The 16,343-nt window shown below is 36.9% G+C and overlaps 1 protein-coding gene across 4 annotated transcripts in view; it reads left to right on the top strand.

Annotated features, from left to right (window-relative positions):
* The window catches only part of MSH2 (mutS homolog 2), a 73,886-nt gene that overhangs the window by 47,920 nt on the left and 9,623 nt on the right, over positions 1-16,343 (top strand). For 2 of the 4 annotated variants that reach the window (XR_011526097.1, XM_008530908.2), the window contains exons 9-11: positions 9,167-9,290; positions 11,454-11,604; positions 14,001-14,098. Coding sequence is in view for 1 of the 4 variants with exons in the window: in XM_008530908.2 (XP_008529130.1) it covers positions 9,167-9,290; positions 11,454-11,604; positions 14,001-14,098 (373 nt within the window). In the remaining 3 variants the exon portion in view is untranslated. Of the gene's footprint in view, positions 1-9,166; positions 9,291-11,453; positions 12,083-12,310; positions 16,268-16,343 lie in introns of all 4 variants that reach the window. The other 2 variants (XR_011526096.1, XR_011526098.1) reach the window with 2 other exon arrangements.

The raw sequence follows: 16,343 nt of genomic DNA, 5'->3' as shown, positions 1-16,343 counted from the left end.
TTTAAATTAGATGACTCAGAACCACTTTAAGAAAATCTCAAGAGGACATCAGTCGTTTCATGTATGATTTCTGAAAGCTTCGCTCGTGTTTTCCAGCTGTGCACTGTGTGATGAAAGGGAGCAGTCATTGGCATGAGTGGTTGTGTTAATTTTCTTTTTTTCCCTAAGCGTAGCTTGTACTTAATGCTTCAGATGTTTTTGTGGCTGCTTTCCACAAGTATTACAGAAAGATTTTGTATTTTTCAAGAAAGTGTAGATCAAAACCATCCCAAAACAAGGTTCAAAAAAGGCAATGGTTTTTCACAAAAAAGTAAGCAATTTCAGTTAGATTGGGTGATTCCATTTGATGTATTAAATTTTTAAACCTTTCTATACAGTATTTGAACCACTTTATCCTTGAATATTAGTTTTCACAGATAATTATTATTGATATTTCATCTGTTATTGGAAAAGTAACTCTAGATAGATTTTACTGGAAATACTGAGAAAAAATCAAAAAAATTTTTATAAAGCCATAGTTGCACAATCCTGATGATGAGGATCAAGGCTGCCCCTGCCCCAGGGAGAAGCCCAGGGCGTCCTGCCCTACAGACTGATCTATATCATCCTCGGGAAGCATGGGATGTCCTGATTTAATCTGATCTGATTTCTTTCTAAAGTTATAGGACCACCCAATAACCAGACTCCACCTGCACTGATACTATTTTAACGACTTTTTTCATGATCTTTCCTTTGTCTTGTAAGGAAATAACTCACATATCTATGCCTTATAAATTTAGCTCTAACCCTCAACACATTGCAGCTCTTACTGCCCGTGGGTCCCATCCCCATGCTACTCCGCGCTATTCTCTGAATAAAAGAGCAGTATTGCCAGACCTTGAGAGTCCAAGAAATCTTTCTTTTGACTCCTCAACTCACCGAGTCCGCATCACTGACACAAGTATGTCATTATTGTATGAGTATATGTAAGTTGTAAAGATAGTGTATATAAATGCTTTAAAGTTTTTCTTCTTGGAAATGAAAAAGAAACACAAAAAAAGGAAGCATTCATATTCTCCCAGCTGGAATTATTGTCTCAAAACACATCAACACTTTTGCTTATAGTTATCCTTTAAAAAACAAAACACTGTCGTAAAACTGATAACCTATATAAAGCATTCAAACAACGCGGAGAGGTAGAGAGATGAAAATTTAAAACACCCCCCACATCTACTGCCCAGAAATAACTGTTTTAACATTTAGTCTTGCTACCGAACCAGGTTCATTTTGTGTTGCATGGAAAGCCAGTCATCAAGATGACGAGTTTGCAGCAGAGAAAGGGTTTGTTCACAAGGCAGGCAAACAAGGAGATGGGAGAACAAATCTCAAATCCGCCTCCCCAACAAATGGGGACTAGGGATATTTATGGGATCAAGGGGCGAGGTGGTCTGAAGTGTGGGAATAGATGATTGGAGGAGAGAAGCGAGGTAAGTGATCATCTGCACAAGTGTAATCAAGATTCATGGCTCTTCACAGGACTCCTGTTGACAAAATGGTGGTGTTACCATGATCTAAAGGTGGAGTTTTTGGCTCCCTGATGTCAGGAGTTCATCTGTCAGACACCTCCGCGGGCCCAGTTGGTGGGTTGGTGCTCTCAACCTGCCTGAACTGGACAGGGGTAGACTCTTAGTTCCTGACAAACAACTCAAGCATTGTAACCATGGTGACCCAAATGTCAGGGAAGCTACCTATGAGGAACCTAGTGGGAATCAGATAATATATTGCCTAAGCAGCACAGCTAACGATGGGTGGGTGAGCAACTAAAAGCTACAATTGATAACTGCCTAAAAACTTTAGTTACCAGCTACCTGATCATTAATGGCCGACTGTCCACTGGTTTCAGTCTGCTCTCTACTATGGGCAGTATTGAGGGTTTTGAAGAGAGGTGTTGAACTTTGTGTTTTAGTCCCTTACAACAAAGTATTGTCCCACTCAGAATGCCAGCAGTGCCCCCATTGGGAGACAGCTAATGATCTTTTTCTGGTAATATGCAGACAAATGCATAGAGAAAGGAGCTCATACTATAGACCTTACTTTTAAAAGGATTCAACTTAATGTTTTTCATTCTAACAGAAAAAAAATCATGGAAGGAGCTGTTGAACTGCAAATGAATGATTTTTCACCACAGGAGAGGAAAATAATCTAAAAGATAGGTTGAAGAAACAAAATTAGAAAAATATGGAGCTATTGGAGATATCTTTGAGTGGCATGTTTCAATTTTGGACAATATTAATTCCTTGCTGTGAAAGTTGAGCACTTACCAGTCTTTCGTGTGCTTCTACCTGTCATACCTCTTCATTTTTAATGGTTGTATTTTTATACTGTCCAGGTGTAAAATATGCACAGTACGTCTGTAGCCTTGATTACAGTGTCCAGGATTGTGTAATGTTCATGCTCAAATGTAAATGAATTCAGTGCCTACCATCAGTCTTTTTACCATGGCTTCTTCATTCCTGGGTTTAAAATTTTTGATTCCACCTTTATTTGGCTGGATTTGTTCATCAGGTGTTTTGGGTATTTTTTTAAACAAAGGTTGATAGATATTATAGTCCTTGAATTATTTCATGCTTGAGAAGAGTTTCTGTCTTCTAGCTTTATTCTCAAACAAATCTTGATTATTATATTTACACCCTTCCTGAACTTTGAGGCTGATGCACCTGTCTTCTGACATTGAATGTTCATGAAATGTCTGTTACCACTTGGATTTACCACTACCCTCCCTTCCTCCCCTCCCTACATTCCAGGTGATTTCCTCTTTCTGCCTGGATGCCTGAAGAATTCTTCATTCTCGTTCCTTTCCTTCACTCCTTTGCCCTCCCCCCTTATGTTTCCTACTTTCATCTTCCCCCTTTCCTCTGTCTGGCCCCCAAGCCATTAGCCCTTCTTCTTTCCTTCCCTCTTTCCACGCTTTATCCTTCTTTCTCCCTTCTTTCTTTCTACATACTTTTTCCCCATGAGTTTTTCCACTTCCTTTTCTTCTTTGTGATGTATTTAATAGTTTGATTATAAAATGATTGTCATACAATTACCAATATAATCAATACTTGTATACTCACTGTAAAGTCCTCTTTGCACACATCACTCCACAGAAATACATGCTGTCCTGAAATTGGTGCTTATTATCATTTTAATGTTTCATTACTATAATATGTACTATTTTTATTTCTAAGCTTTATAAATAATATTGTCTTATCAGTATTTGATTGAAATTGCATTTAATTTAAGGATTAACTTAGGGGAGAATCAACATTACAACATTGAGTCTTTCTATTTATGAACATTATATGTATCTTTCCCTTTTTTTTCCTTTCCAATGGTTATCAGTTTTTATTGAAGTGAATTTACATAAAATTCACCATTTTAAAGTGTACTGTTCACTGGCGTTTAGAACATTCACTGTGTTGTGCAACCACCACTGCTATCTAATTCCAAAATATTTTCCTTACCAGCAAAAGAAAACCCATATCCATTAGCAGTCACTCCCTTTGCCCTGTTTTCCCAGATGCTGGCAACCACTAATCTACTTTTTGTCTCTATGGAATTGCCAATTCTGGACATTTCTCATAAATGGAATCACATAATATGTAGCCTTTTGTGACTAGCTTCTTTCACTTAGCATAGTGTGTTCAAAATTCATCCACATTGCAATATGTATCAGTGCTTCATTCCCTTTTATGGCTCAGTGATATTCCATTGTAAGGATATACCACATTTTGTTTATCCTTTCACTTGATGTGCTTAATAGGTTGTTTCTGTCTTTTGGCTATCAGAATAGTGCTCCCGTGCACAGTCATGTACAAGTGTTTGTTTAAGTACCTGTTTTCAATTCTCTTTTTTTAAAGATTGATACCTGAACTAACATCTGTTGCCAATCTTTTTTTTCTTGTTCTTTTTTCTTCTTCTTCTTCTACCCAAAGCTTCCCCAGGACGCAGTTGTATATTCTAGTAGCAGGTCCGTCTAGTTGCATGTGGGGTGCCGCCTCAGCATGGCTTGATGAGCGGTGCTAGGTTTGCACCTAGGATCAGAACTGGTGGAACCCTGGGCCACCGAAGCAGAGCATGGAAACTTAACCACTCGGCCATGGGGCCAGCCCCTGTTTTCAGTTCTTTTAGGTATATGCATAGGAGTGGAATTACTGGGTCCTATGGTAGTTTTACGTTTAACTTTTTGAGGAATCGCTAAACTTTTTCAAAGTGTCTACACCATTTAATATTCCCACCAGCAGTATATGAGGATTCTGATTTCTCTGCATTGTTGCTAATACTTGTTTTTTTTGTGGGCTTTTTTGTTTTTTAATAGCCATCCTAGTGGATGTCGAGTAGTATTTCATTGTGTTTTTGATTTGTATTTCCCTGGTGGCTAATGACATTGAGCATCCTTTCATATGTTTCTTGACCATTTATGTGTCTTCTTTGGAGAAATGTCTATTTCAGATCCTTTGATCATTTTTTTATTTTTTAAGATTTTATTTTTCCTTTTTCTCCTCAAGCCCCCCAGTACACAGCTGTATATTTTTAGTTGTGGGTCCTTCTAGTTATGGCATGTGGGATGCCACCTCAGCATGGCTTGATGAGTGGTGACATGTCTGTGCCCAGGATCTGAACTAGTGAAACCCTGGGCCACAGAATTGGAGCATGCGAACTTAACCACTTGGCCACGGGGCTGGCCCCAGATCCTTTGCTCATTTTTAAATTGGGTTGCTTTTTGTTGTCGAGTTTATATATTCTGGATGCTATACCATTTCTAGGAAATATATATTTCTTTCTAAGTTTTCCAGTTGCCAAAAGTTGTTCCTACTGGTTATTTATTCTTTTTAAAAGCACTGTGGCATTTTCAGATATAGCACCTGTTTATTTTTAATGCAATTTGTTTGTGTATCCCCTGACACTTCTTCCTGTCCATAGTTTGTCTGTTTCTCAGAGATCAACTCGTTACTTTTTAAATCTTCTTTTGTATCTTTACTTTCTATTTCAATAATTTCAGTTCTTCTATATATATATACACACACATACATATATGTGTGTGTGTGTGTCTGTGTTTAATCTGTTTTTGGTCTTTTTCAACCTCTTGAATGTTCACTATTTTTCCGGCCTTTTCTTTTTCAGTAAGCATTTAAGATTGCACTTTTCCTTCTATATGTTGCCTTAGCTGAATGCATCCCATAAGTTTTGAGAGGTACAATTTCTTACTTAAGTATTTTATTCCCATTATCATTTGTTTTTCGGTTTGTCATTTGTTTAGAAATAATTTTTTAAATTTCCAAGCATGGTTTGTGTCAGTCTAATAAAAGTTCTCCATATACTGAGGGTCATGTGTGCTCTCTTATGTCCATTAGATAAAGCTTTAGTTGTTTTGTTCTCACTGTCTGTATGCTTGCTGATTTTTGATCTCCTGAGTGAGAGAAATGTGGATTTCTCCATGTGGTTCGATCCATTTTTGCTTCATATGTTTTTAAGGCACAGTGCTGTTGTTTCTTTGTGGCGGAATTGAAGCTTTGTCATTCTTTAGGGATACTGTCTTAGTAATGCTTTTTTCCTTAGATTTATTTATCTGATAGTAAGAGAGTTGTGCCAGAGTCTTTTTTAGTTTTTTACATGGTATATCTTTTTCTATCCTTTGTGAGTCTTTATGGTTTAGGTCAAAAATCTTATAGCTGGATTTTATTTATTTTTAAATTTAATTTGATCTCTTGTTTTAAGTGGCAGTTTGGCTTTATTTCTTCCAGATTGTTTTGTGATTCCTGTTCTTTCTGGTTGCTCTTACCCATTCTGTCTGTCTTTTGTATTGATTTTTGCCTGTCTCTTTGCCTCTGCCCCATCCTATCAAACGTGTGCTAGTTTGGAAATTTTTCACAAATTAAAAAAAAAAATGTGTATACTTATCTCATCAAAGTCAAAAGCCTATCAGCATCTTCTCACTTATCCCAAAATATTAGGATCTTAGGATAACTAAGATCAGATTACATTTCCTCCTTATTGGCTGGTGTTTTAGGTTTTTACCTCTCAGGTTTCCATTCTGTACAGTCAGTGCTTACCAGTTCCTTTGCTATTCGTTCCTTCTTTCTGTCTATTCTTTATTTTGGGGGTCTGTTAGGTGTTTTGTTTGTTTTGTTGTGGTAACATTGATTTATAACATAGAAATTTTGAGTGTACATCACTATATTTCAATTTATCTATAGATTACATCATGTTCACCAATTAAAGTGTTATTCAGGTTTTGTTTGTTTGAAATGTCTATATTTCACCCTTGATCTTCAAGGATATTTTTATCTGGGTGTACAATCCCAGGTTGACTGTTAGTTTTCGTTCATTTCTATGAGATTGTATTGGGCTGTCCTTTGACTTACTTGCATTGTTATTGATACTTAGAAGTCTTGGTTCCAGATACTGATTCCTTCTCTTACTGTGTCCAAAAGCGGATTTCTTTTTATTTTTCCTATTTAGATTTGCTGTGTTTTCTTAGTTGCGTAATTTATATCATTTCTCGGTTCTGGAAAATTATCAATGATTATCTTTTTGAATATTGTGTTTGTTCCTTCATTCTTTTTCTCCAACTATGATTGGACATATGTTAGACTTTCACATTCTTTTTCTGCCATGTGTCTCTGCTGCTCTGTTTGTGATTGCTTCACATGTTCTAATTCACTGAGTATCTCTTCAGCTCTAATATGTTACTTAGCCAGCCCATCAGGGTTTTGTGTTTTTTTTTTTTTAAAGATTTTGATTTTTTTTTTAAAGATTTTTTTTTTCCTTTTTCTCCCCAAAGCCCCCCAGTACACAGTTGTATATTCTTAGTTGTGGGTCCTTCTAGTTGTGGCACGTGGGATGCCGCCTCAGCATGGTCTAATGAGCAGTGCCATGTCCACGCCCAAGATTCGAACTGACGAAACACTGGGCCGCCTGCAGCAGAGCGCGCAAACTTAACCACTCGGCCACGGGGCCGGCCTTTGCCCAGCAGCACTTTCAAAACTGTATTCCCCCATCCATGGAAGGAAAATGTAATGATACCCATTCATCTTTCTTCTCTCCAGATTTTGGGATTATTAGTGAGAATTCTCAGGGTTTCTTGGCTCACCAGTGGGTTTCTGCAAGGTGGGTGAGGATAGGAACTTGGCCTGGCTCTGCCTCGCTTCTCTTAAGTTCGTTGGGAGAGGCAAGTTCTATAGCAGTGTCAACCCAGCATTGTAGCATTCTCTTTTCCCTGTAAGTATCGTAAGTCTTGGTCCTTGTTTCTAGATCATCTTCATTGTCTGTTTAAATAACTGTATAATATTCTGTTGATGTACCATTGTGGTTTTGCTGTAACAGATAAATCTGCAGAGATTTTATTCATCCTTGTGGTGTTCTGCTTCTCTTGCATTCTTTCCTTAGATTGAATTCCTTGGAGTAGAATTGTTGTGTCAAAGAGTATAACAGATATCTGAGTCTTATGGCAGATTGCTTTTTACTTTTTTAAAGGTTGTAATAACTTAGATTCTCACCAGAAATGAATGAGTGTACTAATTTCACTGTAGTCTCATTAATATTTGTTGGTGGGGTTTTTTTCCTTAAGGAAAAAAAATACCTGTAGAATAATATCTTAAGGTTGCTTAAATATTCATATCTTTTATTATTATGGAGCTTTAGCATTTTCCTATGGGTTCATTTACTACTTATTTTCTCATTTGTGAGTTTTATGTTTTTATATTTATCCATTTAATGACTTTGATGTTTTTCTCATACATGCAAACAAGTGCCTTTATAAAAGAAAATATTAACCTTTATATTTTTACAGTTTGCAAAGCTAGTTTTACAAATTTTTGTCTTCTTAAAAATTAGGTTTATTCAAAATTTTAAATTTTAATATATAATTAAATCTTTTATTTTGTTGTTTTAAGTTGAGAAAGTTATTTGATAAATTTTTTTTTTTTTGCTATCTTTCTGTAATTTGACTTTAATTCCTTATTCTTGTGGTGTTCACTTATGTGAAGAAGGTTCGCTCTGATTAAGTGGATAGTAATTGGGAGGAATTTATATCAATCCCACTTACTGAATTCTTAAAATTCTGCTTGTTTTAGAAAACTGATTCTCATATTACACTTCTGTATATAATTTTTTAAATAGTTCTTAATGTCTATGAGGATAGGCTTCATTCTTTTTTAAAAATATTCTTTCATAATTTGTTTAAATTTTACTTGTTTCAAAAAGAGTCCTCTTGGATAGTCACTGGGAATGAGTGGATCTTAATATTTGATTTAGTTTTCTCTTTTCATTGTTTGCCTCTTCACTTATCAATTCTTTTAAATCTTCCAATAAGCAATTATCTTTATAAAAGCCCTATATAATTGAGACTTGTTTCTAAATATTTTGTGTATATTTTTACCTTTATAAGTGAGATCTATTTTTTATTATGATTTCTTGCTGGTTATAACAGGTAAGAATTTAGGGGAACAAAGTACTTAATAGTATGTTTTTAAATGATGAAATTTTGATGAACTTTCACTTTGAAGAAATAAAATACCATAGTTTTTTTTTTAGAGCTAACTTTATGAGATTCCTAAGATGGGTTCTTGGTTTGGGTGAAAACTACACATTCCATTACAGGCTTTGAAGACTGAATATTCTTTAATAATGTTTAAAAAAAAATGTTTTGAACATTATTTAGGAAAAAAGGTAAATAAAAATAATGAATACTGTTAGTGACATATGCAGAGCACTATGTCTATTTCATATGAACAATTATTATTATTATTTTTAGCTGAGAAAGATTCACCCTGAGCAAACATCTGTGTCAGTCTTCCTCTATTTTGTATGTGGGTTGCCACCACAGCATGGCTGCTGCCAAGTGGTGTAGGTCTGCATGCTGAACTTAACCACTAGGCCACAGGGCCAGCCCCTCATGAACAGTTTTTGTATGTCTAGAGCTCTAAGCTCCTATTAAACAGAACTTTACGTCTTTTAATAAATACTAAATAAATAATAAAATAAACTCCTTGTAGTTGTGACTGAGTAACTTATGGGTAGTGAATCATTTAACTCAAAACATTAGTGAAATTTGAATTAAATAAGTAAAAGAAAATACTTGGTTCATGATTTCCATCTTTACCCATTGTTTATAAACCTGAGCTACTCTTTCCTCTGTCTATAGGTGGAAAACCATGAATTCCTTGTAAAACCTTCATTTGATCCTAATCTGAGTGAATTAAGAGAAATAATGGATGATTTAGAAAAGAAGATGCAGTCAACATTAATAAGTGCAGCTAGAGATCTCGGTAAGAATGGGCTTCTGGAAGTTTGACTAATTATGTCTACATAGTACTCACACTGGTGCCAGACGTGCTTTTCCTAGAAGACACAGTTGATCATGCCAGCTCCTTGTTTCAAGTGTCAGCCCCCTTTCTACAGCATAAAATTACGGACACTTAAAGTTGACATACAGGATACTTTACATTTGGAACTTTGCCTCCCTTTCTAGACGCATCATCTCTTACTAACTCCCCCAACCCTAGGATGACCCCACGTTCCTGCCAGACAAATCACCCAGTAGACCCTTGCATCATGTCTTTTATAAGACTTGGTGGGTTTTTTTGGGTGTGTTGCCAGTCTTCCTCTTTTTTTTTCTTTCTCCCCAAAGCTTCAGTGCATAGTTGTGTATCCTAGTTGTAAGTCCTTCTAGTTCTTCTATGTGGAATGCTGCTACAGCATGGCTTGGTGAGTGGTGTATAGGTCTGTGCCCAGGATCCGAACTGGTGAACCCCAGGCTGCAGACGTGGAGCACACAAACTTAACCACTATGCCTCCGGGCTGGCCCCTATAAGACCTATTTTAAATGTCACTTCCTCTGTAATTCTAATTCTACTAGGAATAATGAATTGATCTGGCTTTGGGGTTCCCATGCACTTCATTAATGTCAACTTTTTTTTTTTTTTGATTGGTCCTGAGCTAACCTCTGTTGCCAGTCTTCCTCTATTTTGTATATGGGACACTGCCACAACATGGCTTGATGAGCAGTGTGTAGGTCTGTGCCTGGGATCTGAACCTGTGCACCCTGGGCCCCCGAAGCGGAGTGCACAAACTTAACCACTACACCACCAGGGCAGCCCCATCTTTTTTTTTTTTTTAATGTCTACATTCCATACTAGATTATTAATTCTCTCATTAGTCTCACAGTGTTCATACTGTTTTGTTCTGAATTAGTAAACCTTTTCGTTCTGTGTGTTGAATGAATAAATCTTAGCATATCAGAAGATGCCTCAGAGCAGTATTACTTAAACTTTTGGAGAATCTGATGAAATTTATGGATCCTCTTCCCAGAAATATGCCCATACCTACATATACAAAAAAATTTGCAAATCCTGTACATGGAGAGTCCATATGTGGACTGGATCGTAGATTTAAGAATCTTTACCTTAAAGGAGATTAAAATTTACCCTCCTCATTTCATACTCTCTACCTTCTCTCTACACAGTCCCTTTCCTCACCAGACAAGTGAGGTCTGTCTTTAGTTGTTTGCTGTTACTGACATTCAGTAGCCATGCTTTAGCAAATAAATTTGTAGGTACTATCACTGTCTTCTAGTTTGCTGTCTAAAGATCATACTGATGGATGAGATCATGAGGAGCGGACAGACTTTTAAAGATTTTATTTTTTCCTTTTTCACCCCAAAGCCCCCCAGTACATAGTTGTATATTCTCCATTGTGGATCCATCTAGTTGTGGCATGTGGGACGCTGCCTCAGTGTGGTTTGATGAGCAGTGCCATGTCCGCACCCAGGATTCAAACCAACGAAACACTGGGCCGCCTGCAGCGAAGCGCGCGAACTTAACCACTCGGCCATGGGGCCAGCCCCGACAGACTTTTAAAAATTCAAAAATCTTAGGTGCATAAAATCTAGCTGATCAATCATTGCCTGTTTTGTGAAGTTTCCTACACTTAACAGAAAATATATGTCCTAGTTTTTTCTAGTTTCACTGTCAGTCTCAAGTTTTTGTTTGGAAAGTATATTTGTCTACTTTAATTATACTCTGTATTAGTTCCACGGAAATCCTTTCATTAACTAAAGAACTCTCATGCAGAACTCCTTGAAGGCAGGGGCCATATCTTATTCATCCAGCATCAGAACAGAGTGTGTTGCCCGCTGCTGGTGCTCTGCAGCCTTGGGTGGATGGGTTTACCCAGATCACGCTTCCATACCAGAAACTGTTAATAAGGAAGTTTAAGGATTTTATAGATAATCCTTAATTCATGCAGTTTTTGAGTGAAGTGAAGTAGGATTTGAATCTTTTCTAGTTAGACGGTGATGATAATTTCCAGCATGCTGTCATGTAATAAAAGTATGTTTTTCACTTTTTAGATTTAATTATTTTGAACATTTACCTTGAAAAATGGCTGCAGATATCCATGACATACATTTTCTTTTTTTCTTAATCATGAAGGCTTAGATCCTGGGAAACAGATTAAACTGGATTCCAGCACACAATTTGGATATTACTTTCGTGTAACATGTAAGGAAGAAAAAGTCCTTCGTAACAATAAAAACTTCAGTACAGTAGATATCCAGAAGAATGGTGTTAAATTTACCAACAGGTTTGTAAACCTGCAGTAGTTCCATGGAAGTAAATTATTCTGTGATGAAATGTGAATGTTCTATGATAAAGAAGTTTTACCTTATTTATTGTTAATTGATAAGACATAAGGTAAGGTTGAAGCTTTATTTTTTTTTTACAAGAGGCTATTCAGGTATCCCAACACCGCTTGTTAAATAATCCGTCTCTTCCTCTTTGGCTGAAGTCGCACTTTGGGTCTGTTTTTGAGATGATTCTTTCATGTATCACTCTCACCAGTTTGTTTTTCTTTTTTCTCCCAAAGCCCCCTGGTACATAGTTGTGTAATTTAGCTGTATATTTTTATATTTTAGTTGTGGGTCCTTCTAGTTGTGGCATGTGGGATGCTACCTCAGTGTGGCCTGATGAGCGGTGCCATGTCCACGCCCAGGATCTGAACCAGCAAAACCCTGGGCCACCGAAGTGGAATGTGCAAACTTAACCACTCGGCCATGGGGCCGGCCCCCTACAACTTTTTTAAGATTTTATTTTTTCCTTTTTCTCCCCAAAGCCCCCCGGTACATAGTTGTGTATTCTTCGTTGTGGGTTCTTCTAGTTGTGGCATGTGGGACGCTGCCTCAGCGTGGTGTGATGAGCAGTGCCATGTCCGCGCCCAGGATTCGATCTAACGAAACACTGGGCCGCCTGCAGCGGAGCGCGCGAACTTAACCACTCGGCCACGGGGCCAGCCCCTCTACAACTTTTTTTTTAATCATATTTCATGCTGAAAAAGATCTTAACCAATTTTTTCTGCCTTTTCCCTTGCTGATGTTAGGAAGTTCCTCAGACAAATTATTCATAGGTGAAAATAGAATTATTTTAAAATAAATTTTCTGTGATATGGTGGTGCAGGGGAGGGGAATTTGTCCTTGCTGCTGTACTGTACTAGGATTGTGGCTGGCCTTACTCCCACCCCTCCAAATATTCCCAGTACCTTACAGGTAGCTTTTTATCATCCCCTTTTATCCATTTACTTAACAAGTATTTTGAGTATCTATTATGTGCGGACATTATTCTAGGTGTTCAGACACCCAAGTGATGAAAACATTCAGTCTGTTTAGTTTATTCTTCATAACAACTCTCTGAAATAAATAGGACAAGTATATTTCTCTCATCTTTTAGATGAAGAAGCTGAAACTCCAATTGCCCAGGATCAAACAACTAGTAACACTAGGTACTCAAACCTACACTAGGTAGTCAAACCTAGATCTTCTGTTGCCAAATTTAGTAGTAGTTGTTTTTCCACCACACTATATCCCTGATTCTAGAAATAAATATATTTGTTGGCCTAGATAAGACAGAATTTGGGGGGTATTGTAATCATCTTCAAATCACCGATTGATTAGTTGTAACATATATAAAAGAGATTGAACTGAATGACCACAGTGATTCCATAAGTTGTGAAAAATTCATTCATTCATTCTTGTCAGTAAACTGAATGCTTGCTATGTTTCTGACCCTGTAATCGTATAATTCTGCTTCGTAAAAACCTCTGATGTCTATCTGTTATCTAGAAAGATGTAAAGTCTTTATCATGACCTGCACAATTTGGTCTCTGCCCATCTGCTTTTGTCTCCTGCGTCTCTTCCCTTCGCGTAGCAGTCTCACTTTCATACTGGCTTTGCCTCTTGCTTTTATTCCTTTCATTCTTTCCATTTGCCTGTTTCATACTAGTCTTTTTGTGCTGCTTGCCCATATACCATTCTTGAGCTGTGCATGTGTATTATGCCATTGGCTAATCCGTCAAGTGCACAGTTATTGCCTTGGTTGACTGATGCCCTTTTCCTTCTGGTAAGTACTTCCCCCTTTCCTCTATGATCCCTCATCTTGTCCTTTTTTAAAATTCCCTTCTTTTCCTTTGATACCATTGAATATTTTTTTCTTTATTCTCATCTTTCTTGTTTCAACCTATAATTTTCATTTTCTCTTTAAATTACTCAGTAAGATTTAGTTTTCAGACGTTTTCCTTACTTTGATAACTTTCACTATCAAAACAGTTATACTATAGTAAGAAACCATGTGTGATGTGTTTTGTATGTGTGTTTGTGTTAAAAGGGGTAATGGCCTCTATCTTAAGTAAGGATGAAAACTTATTCCACTTAAATATTTTAGAAAAGGTCACAGATCAGAATTTTACTCAAGGGAATAATTGTTATAGCAAGAATTGTGCCAGCAGGCTCTTCCAAACAGCATAAATGTTAGTATGCTGAATTCCAGCCACATCTGCCCCTAACGAGTTGCCAGTTTTCTGATGTTTCCACTTTATTTATTATTTTGATGTTTTATAGCCTAGATACTCTGGATGTATAGTTATGTAGTGCGTATTACCTCCAGTAGATGTTTTAATATTTTTAATAATACCATTATCTTGATTTGCAGTAAATTGACTTCTCTCAATGAAGAGTATACCAAAAATAAAACTGAATATGAGGAAGCCCAGGATGCCATTGTTAAAGAAATTGTCAATATTTCTTCAGGTAAATTTAATAGAACCAATACATTAAGTATTCTGAATATGACCTGGTTTTTGGTAACAGAAAAAACATTAGGATGTTTGAAGAGTGGTTTTTCAAAAAACTGTTAGATACAGTGACTATTTATTATGTTAGGCTACTTATGAAAGAATGCATGCTGTATTGTGGTAGGAAAAGTAACTGGAAATTGCTCTTGTACATAGAAAGATATGCTAGTGCAGGCTGAGGAATGGGAATACCCTGAAAAATAAAGATGTACAGAAAAGCGCTAAACTTACTGTAGTTATAACAAGGAAAAGAGACACCAAAGGCTACAAGGCAATTGTAGGATAATTTTATAGGATTATCCAATTGTAGGATAATATGGTAGGATTGTCCAAGGATAATACCTTAGATGATCTATGGACTCATACTCTTTTTTTTTTTTTAAAGATTGACACCTGAGCTAACAACTGTTGCCAATCTTCTTTTTTTCCCTGCTTTTTTCTCCCCAAATCCCCCTAGTACGTAGTTGTATATTTTTTTAGTTGTGGATCCTTCTAGTTGTGGCATGTGGGATGCCACTTCAACATGGCCTAATGAATGGTGCCATGTCCGCGCCCAGGATGTGAACCCTGGGCAGCCGAAGTGGAGTGTGCGAACTTAACCACTCGGCCACCGGGCTGGCCCCATCATACTCTTGGTTATGGAAATAAACAGCACTGAAAAGAAAATAGAAATTACACATGAGGCAGGCCTTTTTGAGTTCTCTGTGCCATTTTATACATTTTCAGAGTCCGTTCTAGAGGCACTGTTGGGATGATTATCCTGTTATTGAAGGGACAGGTGACTTGGCACTGTAGTATCGCCCTTAGCATGAGTGAATGTATGTTTAGTGTAGGTGATGTGTGAAGCTGGAAGGCTTTGCCTGTTGTCTTGTGTATATTAAAGATTTTATTTTATTTTCCTTCTTCTCTCCAAAGCCCCCTGGTACATAGTTGTATATTTTTAGTTGTGGGTCCTTCTAGTTGTGGCATGTGGGACGCCACCTCAGCATGGCTTGATGAGTGGTGCCGTGTCCACTCCCAGGATCCAAACCAGTGAAACCCTGGGCCACTGAACCAGAGCGCGCGAACTTAACCACTGGGCCATGGGGCGGGCCCCAGTGTCTTGTGTATATAGATAAATTTAGATTGTGGGACATTCTTTTTATGGCTAAACTCTTTGAAAATGTCAGCGTCATAGAAGCAAAAAAGGAATCTGTTCTAGATTAAAGGATACTTAAAGAAACAGGACAGTCAAATACAGTAGACAGTCCTTGACTATATCCAGGACTAGGGGTTGGAGTTAGGGAATAGCTATAAAGGACGCTATTGGAATTGGCAGAGTTTAATATGAGATAATATGATATCTGTGTCACATTTCTTGGGTGTGTATTGTGATTAAGTAGGAGGATGTCCTTGTTCTCAGGATATACATGCTGAATTATTTAGGGGTAAAACAATCATTTAAAACTTATGCATGTATAATTCTGTAAATTGTTTTACTATTATGAATTTTCATAGTAAATCAGAAAGAAACAAAACTTAAAGGGTTTTAATACGCATTATGTATTGGTGTTGATGAATGAAATTTGTGAAGATTACATTTTTGCTTGGTGGTATCATAACTGTAGCATGATAATTTTCTACTTGAATTATGTTCCTGAACCTAGATTACATTTTTAAGAACCCCATAAACACTATATATTCAAACTGTGAGTTTTCCTCAAAAAATACTGTTAACTAATATTCATTAAGCACCTACTAGGTTAAAGCTGCTGGATTTTAATGTTTAAAAATGTAATGGATCGTCTTTGTAGTTTTCTTTCTTGGTGTTAAATTAGAGAAGGTGACGCTGTTGAGAACCAGATGATGTGAGATACCAAGTATAGACTTTTAATTAAGAGGCTTTGGGTTTCTTTTTTATTATAAACCTATTCTTAGGTTAGAAATTTTATGAGTTTTAAAGAAATTTTAGTAAGTACTCCACTAATGTTTAAGATAGGACCACCAGACAATTCATGGCAGTAGCTTGTTTAGAAACTCCTTTTGTTAGAAGTATCTTTAAATACTTGACTACATGCATTACAGTGTGGGCTTTACTTAGATGAACTGAACTGAGACTGTCCTGAAGGCAGCTTTGAAGTAGCTGGTAAGAAATGTGTCAATCCATGTGTTCTTTTGTTTGTTTGTTTGTTGTTTTGGAGGAAGATTAGCCCTGAGGTAAC

Source organism: Equus przewalskii, chromosome 14, assembly GCF_037783145.1.
Source record: "Equus przewalskii isolate Varuska chromosome 14, EquPr2, whole genome shotgun sequence".
NCBI classification, from domain to species: domain Eukaryota; kingdom Metazoa; phylum Chordata; class Mammalia; order Perissodactyla; family Equidae; genus Equus; species Equus przewalskii.
This window is presented reverse-complemented; position numbering and strand designations above follow the sequence as displayed.